We start from the raw sequence: 16,930 nt of genomic DNA, 5'->3' as shown, positions 1-16,930 counted from the left end.
TCTGTGCATTTTGTTTACTTTTTTGATGAAAGTGAAAAAATACCCTTTGCAAGTAAAAGAAAACAATTAATTCACTTTACTGAAAGACTTGATCCTGTGAAAAGGGATAAAATGGGTGATTAGCATGTAAAGTTATGGGATGATTGTCCTTTATAATCTTGATGAATATGAATACTGGAAAAGGAAATGTGCTCTAGTTCATACTGTTGGTCATCTGTTATTTTGACAGACCAACAGTTCTGTGATGTCATGGGGATGCATTTCCTGCATAGTCTATTTTTCGTCTGTTTGGTTAAGTCATCTAAGATATACTGTGTAATTAAATAAATTACGTACTTTTCCTTAAAGAGGTGAGTGTAAAGAGGTCTTTGTGAGCCTTTTCTCAATGGCCTTTTTTCAAGTGTGACACAGATACAACATTAACTAATAGTGTATGTACTAGTCTTCTAATAGAGATTAGTTTGGTCTGTGTTATTTAGGAGTAGAAAGATACTAAGATTCATATTTTCAAAAAATAGATTCTAAATTCAATGTTGGAGATACTTGGGGTCATATACTCATTACATTTAGGTGAGATGTGTTATCCTTTAATAGGAAAATAGGTAATGAGAGTATTCTGTGGTTAACCATGAACAGCTAAAGAAGTAGGAAAACTTTACGCTATCTGTGAATCTTGGTATTAATATTTTTTTATGCAAACATCCTTTTAATTTGATCAGGGTCGGAACTTGGCAGACCTGCGTCGGAGCCAGTCTCGAGGAACATTCACCATTAGTACCACTCTGCGGCTTGGGAAGCAGATTTTAGAATCTATTGAAAGTATTCATTCTGTGGGATTCCTGCACAGGGACATAAAACCGGTAAGTCTGCCCATTAAATCAAAACAGGCAAGTAATATGTGGTCATTAGATGGCTGCATAAATAAGAATAGGTTCTATACTAGATGTTAAAATGAAAAAATGAGAAGGGTCAGAAAATTGAATGTTTATGCATCAGATAGAGCAGATTGTTTCTATTAATTAACGTTGGATTGCAACAACAACAACTTTGGTCTTTGTCATCATTGTCTCCAGTTACTTAGGCCTCCTTGCAATTTTCTGTAGTTAAAACTTCCAGCTCTTACCTGTAGCATCATGCAATCAAGAGTATTTGTCATGAGATATGGTATAATGAGTTTGGCTAATGGTAATTAATATCTTCACATAATAAATCTAAGAGAATAGATACTATCTGCAGGGTGTATTTTTAAGCACTTCAATAGCAATTTTTTTGTATTTAATATATTTATAACAAACAAGGAAAGAAAAGACAGACTGTAAGAGAAAACTATTGAATTGTTTTATTGTGCATCTTTATTCTAATAAAATGAACGTTGTCAAAATGTCATGAGGACAGTGCCTTCCTGATAGCATCGTGCTTTTGTTCATGGTATTTTTTTCTGTTTTTTCTTTGAATTTATTCCTGAAATTGCATCAGCTATTTTTAATATTGCTCTATATTAAAAATATCATTAGAACTCTGAACTTTCAAAATTTGTAAATGAGAAAAAATAAGCAGTTCTTGTGGTTTTTTTAATAGATACAAATATGGCTGGGTATATCTGGCATATATAGCTAAATTTCCTGTCAGCTGAATGATGTTTACATAAAACCTCTGATAAGTTTCTGTGCATTAGGGAATTTTCATTTTCATCACTTCTTCCTTGAAACTTTTATAAAACTTGTATTCTCCCTGACCCATCCCCAAGACTTCATTTAATAGGGAAAGGACACAGACGCAGTGAACGTCAAGTGAAATAGGTGAGAAGGAATTAGCTGGAGCGCAAGATTTTAATGATGAAAACAATTCAAGTTTTGAATGGGAAATGTGTTCCTTTATGGCTGACAGGATGGATTGGGGACATCTCGTTATCTAGCTGTATCTTGGAGTCTATGGGCTCAAATAGGATGGAAATGGAGAATGCTGTTAGGGGATGGAAAAACCCCAGAAAATTAAATTTTGAGCCAGGATAAACAGCAGCGTGAGGCAATATATTAGGTTCATAAAAGAAAAAAATTTTCATCGCCTGTAGGAGTTATGTTGTGACTTACACATGCAAAAGATGGCACGATTGCTTTCTAGCGTAGTTTTCCAGGCTTGAAAATACAAGTCCATTTTATCTTTTATTATGTATCTTCTAGATGGATTATACTAAAAGCAAGCTTTGTGCTGAGCTGAAATCTTGAAATCCTTGGCTGGTTATTTGCCTTGTGATGAATTAGTCAATGCTGAAATTCTGTTGCATTTAAAAATAATGTTGATCACACTCATTTCAGTTCATGGTTTTGACTGGTTTTTACCCTCAACCTTTGACACTGAAGGAGGTGTAAATTTCAGGTTTATTTAGAACAGCACTGCTGTTTCACTAAATGGAAGAAGAAAAGTAGTTTTTCTAGAGCTAATTGTGTTAAGCTTCCAGCTTGCTCAGATGTGTAGTTTCAATTCCATTTTGCAGAACTTGTTTTTAGCTTTATCTTTTTTTATATCATGTAATCCATTTTAAGGGGATTTGGTGGGGAGAGACTTGAACCAATTCAGCCAATATGTTCAAACATCATAAATTAACAGTGTTGAAGAATTTTTTTTTTAAAGGGCTAACATGGAATGTTAATCTATAGAGGCAAATAAGAATATTTACTGAAGCTTTTCAGAATGAATTACCTCCATAAGTCCTCACTGACTTTCCAGCTCTTGCTGTTTGGTTGTGTGTTGTTGGGGTTTTTTTTGTTTTTGTTTTTGTTTTTTTTTTAAACCTGGTTCTTCCCCCTCCCATGAAAAGGAAGAGGCAGTTTGCACCCCTTATTCTGTATTCCGTGTATATGATATTAGTGCATTTGTTTAGATTAACTTGTTAACCCCTAGGTTGGTAGTTTTTTGAAATGTCCAAATCAAAATATGTGAGTGGGTGACATGATTGGAAAATTCTTGCTAAAAATTAATATATTCTAAGCGACGAAGTAAGATGACAATCTCTTTGGACCATGTAGGCTGCTGTTCAGATATGCTAAGTTGGATGTCTGATTTTCTTAACAATGTTTTCTTCAAATTTAATGGGAGTTTAGTAAAACTGAAAATATGGAACGATGGATAGAGAAGTAGAATGTGGATTTTCTGATTGTGTTACTGCATTAATACATCCATGTATTGAAGTGTGTGTGTGTGTATCTATATCTATATATCTATCTGTATTTGTTTTTTCTTCCTAGTCTAACTTCGCAATGGGACGTTTTCCTAGCACCTGTAGGAAGTGTTATATGCTGGATTTTGGCTTGGCACGGCAATTTACCAACTCATGTGGGGATGTCAGACCAGTAAGATTTTTTCACAGTTGCCAATTTGATTAATTGAATGTGGTAATATGCTGTCTTTTTTTCTGGAGAAATATGGGAGTTGCATTGAACTGGTAACTGATCTAAACTTGATACACATCATCCCAGATCAGAAACGCCATGTGATTTATTGACTATATTAAAAGATTGGCAGTCAGGAATGAATCAGGTTTCTGATTGTTGGCCTGAGGCAGAGGTGTAGTCTATGATTTTTTTTTTGTCTGATAATCTGTCTTTTGGTTTGGAAAATCAAGTGATAAATAGGTTTTCATTAAATATCAGAGTAATACACCAGAGCTGAATTTCACTTGGTATTATATATTGCATTAAAAAAAAAAAAAAAATCTATGTAGGAGAAGAAAGTCGAACACTAAACTGAATATATAATCTTCTGAAAGAGAAAGTCTGAATAATTAAAACAGTGATAGGACACTAATTATAATATATAACAGGACATAGTTAAGTGTAGTTGCTGTATTCCCATGTGATGCAGTCTGAAGAAAACTGTAGATAAAAGTGTATCAATGAGGACATTACAATTGTAAGTACAGTAGAGCCTCCCTAATTCACTGGCGGGCAGTCCTTTTGTTAATTTTAAAGTTTGAAAATGAGCAAGTCAGTGCCATGGTACATGGTGATGCTTTAAAGAAACGTATTTTCTTTATTAAACTGGTTTAGTTTACATTTTGATGATAATACTGAATGATGCACTAGTCAATATTGTGTAGCATATTTATTAATGTGATGCGATTTAAGTGGTAGAAGCCATCTTTACAGGATTTTCAACTTTGTTTTGCCTAAGCAGTTGGGAAAGTGGCAAATTTTTGTGTGCAAATTATGAGGTATGTGAATTAGTAAGGTATATTAGCGGGGTTCTGCTGTACTCTATTCCTTCAGCCATAATGCTGGACACTGCAATGAAAGCAAAGAGCAGGGGAGACCAACAGAGTGGCTGCTGCTGTTGGAAAGGTGAGCTAAACATTTTAAGTAGTTTTTAAATTTTTTTTTTTTTATTTCTCAGTGTTCTTGTCGTGTTCTGTATGTTTGGCTGCTTATAATGTTTTTCTAACTGACCTGTAATTTTGGAGAGAAAACAATTCCCAAGATTCTGTAATTTCTATATATATATACACACCAATGGTAATATTTTCAGAAAAAACAGGTGATACCAACAGAAAACTTAATATTTCTGCTATTCCTTCTTTTGTAACAACTCAGCTCTTGCCTTTTGTTTTTCATTGCAGTGCCCTACAATGTAACTGAAGTAATTCTTCAATTTAATCTGTTTAGAATTTTCTGACAGTGTAATCCATATTAGTAGAGTGGCAGTGAAGGAAAAAAGACAGTAGTTTTATTTGTACTTAATAGTCAGAAATGGCTCTTGTATAGATAACACCCATACTGTTGGCCTTGCTTACTAATAAAATTATTTAATATTTTCATTAAATGTGCTATGTGCTTCTCCTTAAGGCTATCCTTCTTCTAAACTTCATTAGATTTCTTCAGCAGATACTGCAAATAACCTGGAACAATGTAAAAGCATGTTCTCCAAAAAACGTAGTACTCTATTGGTAAGAACCTGTTCCTTAGTTAAGGTTGATTATTAGATTTTTATGATAAGCCTAATTTTCTATATACCTGACTTCTGCAGAAAGCATCCAGTCCCACCAAGATTTTACATATCATCCCTGAGTCCTTGAATCTCCACAATGTGTTCTAAAAGAATCATAAGAGTTTTGGAACTTACAGTATCAGGTTTTAGTCCTTTGGCAGTTTTGTATTTTCCCCAACGTTAAGGAATTCCTGGTGGCCATAAATCTGTTTGTTCAACTTAAAAAGATGGAAGAGGCTTATATGGATACTGTTGAAAGCAGAAAAGTTTATGACAGGACTGTATTTCCCTCCAGAAATCATTGACCAGCATCACTGGCTGGCATATACATTCCAACAGGTGGAGATAGAAAATCAAGTTAGCTTCAAGACTGGTAGAGAAGAAAGGTGTTGTGTAGTTCTTTGACAAAATGCAACTTAGACTGGCAAGGGGGTTGAAACTAAAAGGCAATTACAAGAATAAATTAGCATCACTTTTGTAGTATAAATCGTCTTGTTAATATAGGTAGTATTCACTTGACTGAAGTTGAAACAAGAAGTTGAAAAGACGTCCTTATGGTGAGGAAGGCTGCTTTGTTTTGTGAAATCAGGTCAAGAAGCAAAGAGGAAATGAGAAATTTATTAAACCATTTAAGCTACCCAACATTAGACTCTTAGTTAATTCCAGTATGTTGTACCCAGACAGAGGAATGCAGCAGAGTTTCATACAACTTCAGTGTGAGGTGTTCTTGTTTCAGATCTGTTATAAAAAGAGGAATTCTAAGACTTGGGAATCCATGGTTTTATTCCAGTATTTGACTGAAGTATGTGCTGGTGGCTACTGATGTGTTCAACCATCCATTCGGACCCTTCTGCATTTCTGTTAAGCCTGTGCTTATTCTAGTCTGAATCGTTTCATTTGTTTCTCCTCTCTGGTTTCCTTTCTACATCCACCTCCTCATATGGCTTTGCTTCCAGTTAGACTAATTTTTCTTTGCAGTTTTGGTGCTCACTGGAATAGTACAATGCAACTAAGTGAAATTTTCTTTACTCTCAATTTCTTTTCTTTGCACCACAATGAAACCTGAAAGGATTCTGAAGGAGTGAGAGAAAAGAAATTCAGATGTTGCAGCTCTGGATTGAATTATGCCTCATGACAGAATATTTGAAGAATTTAGGTGCCTGATTCAAACAAGGCTGTATTGAGTTTGTGTGAAATTTAGTTTTTCAAAAGCTCAGGCATAATCAGTTTTGGATGGCAAGTAGAATATTCCTTGAGATCATCATGATACACTCTCAAATCCCTCCTTGTGTGTCTTCGTTCCAAGGCACGCTGGGGATATAGGCTTCCTACAAATTATTGTGGGGGTTAATAAACAAAACAAACATTTGTTTCAGCTGCATTCAAGAACAGTTTGAAACAATTTGCTGAATTAAAAGCAAGCAGCTACAAAACCAGTCATCTAACATGAAGAATTTCAGCTTAAATTGGTAATAAGCAGAAAGTTTCAAGCGGCTGAAAGCAGGATCTTATATGGAAAGTAGTGGCAAATATTTAAGTATAGATTTTACTACAGGTGCCATGTATGATATGTTAACAGTGAAGTTCACAAACAGGCAGCAGGGCTAATGAGTCTGGCGAAATTTTGGTGAAGTTCCAGCAATATTCCAATAGAAAACGTTTATGCTTTAAAGCAGAAATGAAGATACATTCAGGTTAGAGAACTTAAATATTTTTGGTACTATCTGTAGTAATTACTTTTTTATTTCACATTGTTATTACAGTAGTTACCAAACATACCTGTTTTCATTACAGAAAATGTGTTGATGACGCAGACACTTTCAGAGCATGGACTTGGTTCTTCCTCATCTTTTCTATGGTGTAATAGACCCATTCTGAACATCAGTTTCTTCCTGTGCGCTTACCTGTCTATAATACTCCAAATCATAGCCTATGGAATTAAGCATCCCACGCATCATATTAATTTAATTGCAGGGTTTTAATGAGTTATCATAGACATTTTTGGGGCGAATTTTACAGTAGCATTTGATCTATTTGTGTTCACTGTGGTCTGTTTTCCTGTCTTGCTGCCATGCATTTCTACCTTACCGAAATGGCTGCAGAATTAAGTTAAAAGCAGCTCTATCTTCCATGATAAATGAAATTATTCTCTAAAGTAAATAGATGTTATTACAGCAAAAATTGCTCCCAGGATTTTTGTGCACTATAGGCAAACAAAGCCTGTGTTTAAGTACAATTTGTATTTCAGTTCAACTTGACTGTAATCTATCTTTTTATCCTTTGTGGGAGCACTGATTTATTGCATTCTTATTTGGTTGTTGTTTATTGCTAGAGAGAAGTTTTAAACATTTAACACATTAACTAGAATAAGAATGTATTTTAATCTATGATTTACTATGAAATAAAATAAGGTTTATTTCACTGTTTTGTTTCTTCTGCTATTGTTTACCATAAGTAGTGTTTATGAGCATAATGTTGTGCAACAAAGTTCACAACAAATAAAGCTTCTCTGGTTCAGTCTGCCTTGAAAATAGTAGTGGCTCGTATATTAGTAAGTTGAAATTATTTTATTTGTTAAAAAATATGTATTAATTAAAGTAAGTTATCTAAGGGCCATAATATAACCAAGCTTGCAAAGAAAATTGCGTAGGTAGATTGGTCTACAATTGAAAGAAAATGTTTAGCTTGCCTTTACTGAGAGATGTTTGCTTCCAGAATTTTAAAATGTCTGTAGTTATGCTATCAGAACTAATTTATAGCTTCTCCCATGCCCATGTGATAACAACATACCGTCTATTGACATCTTCTTTTCCTGTGCTGGCTTTTCTTCTCAACATTACTAGCTTTCATCTTCTGTGATTCCTGTCAGCTTTCTCTCCTTTTCTCAGTCCATTAATACAAGTCTTAAACCTGCATCACATAGTTTCTGCTTCTTTATCTTTGGTGACAGTCTTCCTTTATCTGACTTTCCTCTGGCTTCAGCTTCCTTCACAATTTAATTTCAAGTTGTCTTTCTTCAGCATATCCCTCTCTGGTTTTATGTTCCCTCCTTTTCCCCTTTATCTTCAGATAGCCTCATTCATAAACACATTTTTTTATCTCTAGGCACATGATTCATGTTCATGATGTCCCAGTTCCAATACTGTTTCCTTCTGTTTAAACTAAAACTGTGTCATCTGTCTCTAGTATCTTTGTGAATATCTTATGATGAACTCAAACTCAACGTGCTCTTCGTCTCCTTTCTCCTGCGCCAGCCACTCAGCACTACTTCTGTTCCTAATCACTGCATGTGATACTATCTTCCTGTCACCAAGGCTTACTGGCAGTTTTGACTTTGTATGCCTTTACATCCAGTCTGTGTATATATCCTGATAGTGTTTTCTGTATAATACATGCATACATTCATATGTGTATATATGTATTCTTTTTTTTTTCTATTCACAAACCTGAAGTTCTTGTGTAGGCTTACCATCCCATGACCTGACTGTTACAGTATCCTTTTCCTGGTTTGATGAATACAAGGTTTTTGCCTTGACAAACACCAAAACTCAGGGTGCTACTACAGACACAATTTATGTCATTTGTTTTGATTATGTTACCCTTCCAAAGTGCATCAAACAAGCTACTTATTTTCATTTTTAAGGCTCTTAAGGATCTCTGCCCGCACAGCCTATTGTCTTTCATTCACAGTAAAGATAAGCAACAGTAAAGGTGGTGACCTGCCTCCATTACCTACTGCTGGATTTTTAAAGAAAGGAACTTCATTCTTTATTTCAGACGGTTCCTTATGTTGGAAGGAAGATTTCTGTAACCACCCAAAACCTCACTGTTTTCTTTTAAATCTCTGTTTGGAAATGAAGCTGGAAAAGTATCATTATTTTCTGTAGGAGTTGAAAATAATCTTTGTTTGACCCTTAAATCTTCAAATACAGTCTGTTATGACTGTAATCATTATTTAAGGTTTAAACAGAAGGCATGCTTAACAGCAAAAAAGCAGAATTTAGTGCCAGTCTGTATAGAACTACACAAAGATGGAGATAATACTGCATATGGAAAAGTTTATCTTCTAATACGAAAAAGCATACATGAATGACAGAAAGTCTTATTTATGTATGTGCTGTGTACATATTGCTGCCTTCTTATTTTGAACTACTGAAAAAAACTAGTTTCAACATTGCATTTTCGCTTTGGCTGTTATTAGTTGTTTCTTATAGACAGGTATGGAGGGAGGATTTTTTGTTGTCAATTTGTTATTTTCTTCCTGAGAAGTTATGGTGTCTCCTTAGACTTCTTACCTAAAAGAATGGTCAAGGCAGGGAGCTTAGAATGAGAAAGCCTTTCTTGAAGACCATCCCAACTGATTCCATGAAGGGTTCAAGCCATACTTCTGTATTAATTGATCCCCCAGAGTTTTGCCGTCGTGCTTGTCAGATCCTAAGACGTCTCAGTGTAATTTTCAGAGATGCTGTTCATTATCTTTGTACTGCCCATCTTAATGCCACACTCCATGGTGATTTAGCACCATTAAAACCATGCTACCAGGGAGTCCATTCAGCTGTAGCTGCTCCTATCTAAACACTGTTTTGAAAAATGCAAGTTTAATATAAAGAGCTTCTCAGAAAGTAATATTAAAGAACTGGAAGAGGAGTCCCAGGTGAGCAATTCGGTTGTTCAATGCTTGTAGTGCTTACTGTATTTTTCTTTGCATTTTGGAGCGTCACATGTGGACTGTCTGTTTACGGAATTGAGGAGCGAGGAGTTTTCATCCCATTTCACTGTTTTTTTTCCCCAGTGGGATTTGCAATAGCATGATTTTTCACCCTTGGATTAGATTTTCTAAAATGACCTTCATTTGGTTTGCAGCAGCCAGATGACAGTATGACTGATTTTGAAAGTAAAAAAATAAGACTTGAAGGAGATATATTGTAATTTATCCACCAAGAATATGATGGAATCTAAGAAATTGCTTCTGTAGGTATTAATGTCATCTTCATTCCCACATTTTTGTATCCATCAAACCCCCCTTTTCAAGAAAAGTGCAGAGCAGTCACAAAGCTTAAGCTTTTGAAGTCAGTAAGTAGCAGTTTTCATATGAACTACTGCTACAGGATGCCCTGATTTTTACATATCTGAAGGACACGCATGATTCACATGAATTATCTGTTTCTCTTCTTAATTACCAGTTAGGTTTTCCTCATATATTAACTCAGGGACCTAGGCAATGATGTGTTGTTTGGGTCATCCGTTCCATCTGACCCAAGCATTCAATACAAAGGATGACATGGAGTTAAAAAACAGAGGAGTTCCACCAGTTTTTGAAATTGGGAATAAATTGCTATAAACATAGAAGCATATGGTTTTTGTTTGTAAAAGCTAGTATCAAATTTCTTCCTTATTCTTCCTGGTTTTCCTTGTACTTCTGTCATTGCCTTTTTTGTTTTTTTACATAAGCTTCTTTTCCCACATTGCAGCTGAAATAGCCTTTTCTCCTCTAATTCTTTCTGCAAAACAATATAATTTCTTCCTCCAATGATATCAGAACTCTTTTTCAGAAAACAATTAAATAGTATATCTCAGGTGTATTTCCTAAAATATTATAGCTGTCACTGTCTTTATTCCCTTCCGTACAAAGTGAATGCAGAGTTTCTAAGTCTTTTTACACATCAACTGTGTAGGTAGTAATCTGTTGTAAAGTCGATAAAAAGGGATAGAATTAATTATAAGTGTAATACAGCAACTGTTAGAGAAGGAGTAATCTTTTCTGGTATTCCATAATCATTATCTGGACTGTAACTTTCATAGAATCTTAGAATGCTTTGGGATGGAACGGACCTTTAAAAGTCATCTAGTCCATCCTCCCTGCAATTGGCAGGGACATCTCCAACTAGATCAGGTTGCTCAGAGCCCCATCCAGCCTGGCCTTGAATGTTTCCAGGGATGAGACATCTACCACCTCTCTGGGCAACCCGTTCCAGTGTTTCACTACCCTCATTGTAAAAAATTTCTTCCTTATATCCAGTCTGAATCTACTCTCTTTTAGTTTAAAACCATTACCCCTTGTCCTATCGCTACTGGCCCTGCTAAAAAGTCTGTCCCCATCTTTCTTATAAGCCCCCTTTAAGTACTGAAAGGCCACAATAAGGTCTCCCCGCAGCCTTCTCTTCTCCAGGCTGAGCAACCCCAGTTCTTTCAGCCTTTCCTTGTAGCAGAGGTGTTCCATCCCACTGATCATTTATGTGGCCCTTCTCTGGGCCCTCTCCCACAGGTCCATGTCCTTCTTGTACTGAGGACCCCAGAGCTGGACACAGTACTCCAGGTGGACACAGTACTCCAGGTGGAGGTATTAAATTCAGCATTTTCCTTGTGGGAAAATATCACCTCTCTTTATAAAGAGGAGTAAGAGCTCATTTCAGGAAATTATGGGAAGGAGTATTTTGAGACATGATTTTATGTAATGAAAATGTTTGTGTTCAAGCTTTACTAGTCTGTCCCAGTGTCTGAATATCCTGGCAAAAGGAAATACCTTTATTGCTCATCTTAAGGACCCAGGGTTTTTAGATTCTCTTGGGTTATTCAGTCAGCAGAGACAGTCTCCCCCTTGTTCCAGGTATTAGCCTTAAAATGAAATAGTTGTAGTTGCAATTTTCTTATTATAGTATCATTTTACTACAGTGGGCAGGCTTTCAAAACTGAAAGAAAAATAGATTAACATAAAAATAAAAAGCAAAAAAAATGCTTTGCAAAATTTTTCATGCTACAAATAGTTCTCTCAGAAGAATTACTATAAAGTATTTTTTAACTGCTAATTTTGAAATTGATTCATTTTAGCAAAGTTGTCCTGTCTTGCAGCTGTCTGAATGACTATATTTGTGAGGAGCTAACTTCAAAGAGAGAGGGATATGTCCCTTGTATCTCAGTAATGAGATATTTGTAAAATGTATGAACATGTTGAAGAGAGTAGTGAAGGGCTGCAGTTCATTAAGTTGTATGATCTGACACTGTTACCTGCTTAGAACTTAAAAGTCAGAAACAAACATTTATTGCAGCTTGTAGGATCGTGAAGGATGTAGGAAAGGAAGTAATGACAAATGTGTATCGTAGTGTTGCTTGGGAGGGTGTGGAATAATTCACGCTTGTTTAAAAATGAGAGCTTATGTAATGTTATTTTATATTTTCTGTTCAATTTACTTAACCTTGTTTTATTAGCTAAAGAGCTTGAAGTCTGACTTAAATATATCATGAGAAAACGTAAAACTTTTCAGACGAGATCTTGAATGCAAATGCAAATGTAGGTAGTACTAGTGTTATGTGCCTTAGAGTACAGTGAACTGTACTTGTTCTGCCACTTACTCTGTCTATATATTGTATATTAACTTTAAGAGCAATAGGAAAAGGTAAAACTCTTGCAGGTAAGGTCTTTGGAAATGTATTCACTCTATTAACATTGTTCACTATTTACAGTGGGTACTTTTGATCTGTTTTGGTTTTTTTCTGTGCATGGATTCATGTGCATTGAAGATCTAGCACTATTTTATTAGAATGAAATTGTTCTGAATACTCAAATGCAGTATCTAAAAAGTAAAATATCAGTCTTTAGTATAGTCTGTTCTAAACTGTGAAAAACATACATAAACAAATGGCACATGAACAAATTTTTCTGCAACTAGGCTGCTATTTTCAGTGGTTTGAACCCTGGCTCTTCATCCATTTTGTTTTTGTTTGCTTGCAACATATTTTGACCACATATACTTTTGGGAAACCTTCAACAACTATTATGTGTGTAGCTGGGAACAGGATGAAGAGTATGGAAACTTGGGCAATAGTGTGTGTGTATAGGCTTCTGAAACTAAATTTTACATGTTGGGGATGGTACGAGGATGTGGGTATTTGGGGTAGATGTAGAACTAAATTCTAGAATGGAAGTTGATAAGGAAACACTCAGTGGTGGGAGGAGCCTTGTCCGGTGACAGAGCAGATTGGAAGAGAGAAAAATGTGTGTGGGAAGGAGAACAAAAACTGCTGGGGATGATGTAGGCTGTTAAAAGAAGGAAGGAGGAAACAAGGGCAGAGGAATAAATTGTTGGAGAGGGGAGGCCAATAACTGAATTAATGGTGTAGCTAAGAATTGATTACTGCAAAGCGGGGTAATTAGAATTTAATTGTGGGGAGACTCTCTCTAATCATCAGGCAAATACATTTAGCAGGATGCAAATTTAGTGTATTTATGAGATTCATAGTCTGCTGTTTTATTGCTTTTTGAGAGTGTTGTCAAAGGGTTATTTTACCTACCATTTTGTTTCCCACTGTCCTAGTGATAGCTGAAGTAAGTAGTACTAGCATCTGTTTTTTCTTGAGACAAAGAATAAATGATTCTTTTTGAATGTAAACCTGACTTCATAGAGCCTTCGGTTTACACGTCTCTATTTACATGGTGATAATGGAAAGTGAAGGTGTCAGCTGTGGTACAGAAATAGAAAACCTTGAGGGACAAAATCGGAAGGACATTTACATTCTTAACATCATCAGTACTACAGCTAGCTCTTGGGCAGTTGTCATCATCCCTGTTTTAAAGTGAGCGTTAACCACAACTGTTCTTTGAGGTACTATTAAATTTAATATAAAGAAAGCAAAATAAAAGAAGAAAGAAACTGCTAGTCTTTGCTTTTGAACAGATTAACTTTTAAAAATTAATTTGAGGTCATAATTCTTTAAAAATCCATAAATTCAACCATCATGTATTATCACAGGCCTGAGTTTTGCAGTCTTTTATTTATGTGGACTTTAAGTTACAAATAACTGAATTGTATTTGTTTTACAAGGAAGATAGCTTAGCTCGCTTACATGTTTTACTGACAAAGCTAGGGAAAAACACAATTGAAAAACTATCCATAAGAAGGTGGTGTTTAGATAAAACCTTTTTATCTGAAACATCTGTGGTTTTCTACTCAATATACAGGTCTCACTGACTGGCAGCCTAAAGAATTATTCAAATTAGCAGCCAGTCCCCTGAGTCCGGTGATTTGGACTCAGCAAAGATGAATGAAGGAGAAAACTCCTTTTTGCCCAATTTGTACTTAGTTTCGAACGTGGGCTTCCTCTTTGAGAGTATCCTACCTAGTGGGTTAAAAGGTATTCTGAGGAGACTCTGTTTTGTCTGTGGAACTGTAGTATATTTGATAAATAAAGCTTTTTAGGTCAAAGGGAGAGTTACCCTATGACTGCTTTCCCCCCTCTCCCCACCTTTCTCCTGCCCTTCCCAGTGACTAGATTTTAGGTCATTCTTCAGTTGCTATTTAAACAAAATGAAGAGCTTTGACAGAATTCTCACCCTCATAGGTTTGTTTAGCATGACCTTAATTTCAAGTGTCTAAAGTTTCCTGTATTTATTTGAAATAAGTAAAAATATCAAAATTACATTCTTTTAACATACATTAAGGAGGTTTGCAGTATTTTAGATCTAACTTGCTGGAGTTTTTTTTTTCCTGGAAATTTGAAATCTTAAACCTTACCAAGCTGGGAAGTCCTGATTTTAGAACAACTAGGATATGTAGTGCTGTTTTTTTCTGAGATGCTTTGCATTAAAGGAGTCACAAAACTCTTACTCTAAACACTAACAAAAGTATTCAAATCCAAAAGAGACAGAGTATCCACCAATATTTTCTGAAGAGTTACTTATGCTCTTTACTGTGACCTGTCAGTAACAAAATTGCCTCTGACTCCTACTAAGGCAGAAGATACCCCAGCTGCTGTACAGTCTGACCCTTAGAAAAATGCAGTGAAAGCATTTGTGAATGCAAATGTTCAGCTCTTTTTATTGTCTAGGGAAGCAGTTACAAACCTGTTCACATCAAACAACGAACATGTTATTCTGTTCGGGTCTTTATGTACAAAATCAGATAAGTGTCGCTTGCCTTTCTTCAGTGCCCTCAGGTTCTGAGGATTTTGCAGCAAATGAGTTTTTATCTTCAGGTTTCACTTTAGGATGACAGGTGGTGTCCTGGAAATATACTTTAAGAAGCTGAATGCTTTAAAAAAAAATCCCAATAAAAAGCCCAAACCAAAACAACCCCCCCAGAGAAACCCCTGCACAGAGTGCTGCACAGAAATGTGTTGTTAAATATCAGAGCAGAGTATTAAATACATTTTGAAAGCAGGGATGGAAGGTACGCGTTTCTTGTATATTCATTCTTTTATTTTGTTTTTTACTTCATGAAAATTTGGGAATGGTTATGCATTTGAATTGCATGGTGTTTCTTTCTTTTAAGATTCTGGATTATCTTGATTGCTGAGGACTAGAGAATACCTCCATCTTTTTCTACCTTACCTCCTGTCATCTTGGCAGAATTGCGGATTGTTTGTTTCTGTGTTTGGAAGAGAACATAGTTTTTATGGTAGTGAAAGAGTGGAAGCTATATCCATTAAATGCTTTTATGATGGGAAGAAAAGTGGGATAATTTTAAGAACTAAAGGAGCCATGGTGAAGCTACACTATTGTAAGAAAAAAGATCACTGCAAATCTTTTGTCCTCTCTGAAAGCAATTTGGACCCACAGACTGCTTAAAGATGGATTGCTCATATATGCTTCTCAACCTCCTTTTCAAGTAAATGCTCCTATAGCCTGGTCTGCAAACATTGATATTACTTTAAGAAAAAAGTCTCAGAAGTGGTCCACGGATAGTACTGACTAAAACTGGTGCAGTTTTCTTTATTTGCCCCAGTGCCACTGATGATTTAGAATTTGTGTCAGTAACTACTCCTGAATAATGCTTTGACTGCATGCGTTTATTATAAATTGAGTCTATATGCTAGATGTTGTTCAAAAATAGTTATTGAACATTGCATTCGGATTAAAATTTGGATTAAATTGAGACACCCTATTAAATTTAAATGATTGGCAGCACTTCCGTCAACTCCAGAAAATTGTGAAATTTATCAGTTTTGGTCTTATTTAAAGAGGAGAAAGATACATTGTATCTTCAGCAGTTCTTTGATACATTCTCTGCTTTGAGTGACACGCATTAAAGCAAAATCCAAGGACAACTAGGACATGTTTTATGGGTACAGTCTTAAATGGCAGTGAATTACATGAAAAATAATTAAATAGTACAAAAAAGTTCTAGGGAGCTATTTCAATTCATAGTGTTCCATGTTAAGCACATAATAAATAATTGGCTAAAATACGTTAACTGGTCTAAAAAGACCTCTCTTCCAAACCTGACTAAAACTGTTGAAAGCCAGATGCTGCAGGGTAATGGTCCATGTCATTTTGTTAAATGTACTGTTCAGTGGTTGTTTCATCCTGTTGAGAAGCATTTTGTTGCTGGCATTTAGCTTATGCTATCTTTTTCAGTAATATTCTCTCTCAGTCCCTAACAGTACATTACACAGGGATGTGATTAGTCGAGGATTGCATATTTGCACCTAAACAAGTAAAATCATATTTATTTTTCCTCTTGAAATCTTCTCATCTTCCTCAGCTATACTGCCTGTCTCATATTTAACATGTATTGTCACTTAAACTTGCAATACAACTTTTGAGCTCCTCTTCTTCATTTCATTTTTACCTTCAAGTTGTCACTAAATTGTATTATTTTCTCACTGAAACTTATGCAAACTTCTCTAAAATTTATCCACATGCCTTTTCTCTTCTGATAAAATTTTCATCAGTCCTTAGGTTATTTCCTTATCAGTTGTTGCAACAACTTCTTTTTAGCCTCCTCTTTTTACTGTCACTCTTGTGTGAGTAGAGTTTACTGGAGTCATGTCTCGCTAGTAATTGCACTGCTGTGTAGTTAGGCTGCTGTTGTCCAGGCTGCAAGTGGTCAATGTGACAAAGAAGTGTTTCTGCAGTTGTAGGTGCTATGGTACTATACATGATATGTTACAAGGAGGAATTTGAACCTTAAGATAATCCTGCTTCATCCTTCCCTTTTATGCTTTTCCTAACCTG

General features: G+C 35.5%; 1 protein-coding gene across 3 annotated transcripts in view; it reads left to right on the top strand.

Moving 5' to 3' along the window:
- TTBK2 (tau tubulin kinase 2) overlaps positions 1–16,930 on the top strand; it is a 106,071-nt gene that overhangs the window by 38,720 nt on the left and 50,421 nt on the right. For 2 of the 3 annotated variants that reach the window (XM_087746334.1, XM_087746332.1), the window contains exons 5-6: positions 720–860; positions 3,246–3,350. In XM_087746334.1, the coding sequence (XP_087602460.1) occupies positions 720–860; positions 3,246–3,350 (246 nt within the window). Of the gene's footprint in view, positions 1–719; positions 861–3,245; positions 3,351–4,864; positions 4,940–16,930 lie in introns of all 3 variants that reach the window. The other variant, XM_087746335.1, reaches the window with a different exon arrangement.

This window comes from Nipponia nippon, unplaced genomic scaffold (genome assembly GCF_047370975.1).
Source record: "Nipponia nippon isolate SJK-2023a ecotype South Korea unplaced genomic scaffold, ASM4737097v1 scaffold_10, whole genome shotgun sequence".
NCBI lineage: Eukaryota > Metazoa > Chordata > Aves > Pelecaniformes > Threskiornithidae > Nipponia > Nipponia nippon.
The sequence above is the reverse complement of the archived record's forward strand: the minus strand, read 5'-3'. Positions and strand labels throughout refer to the sequence as shown.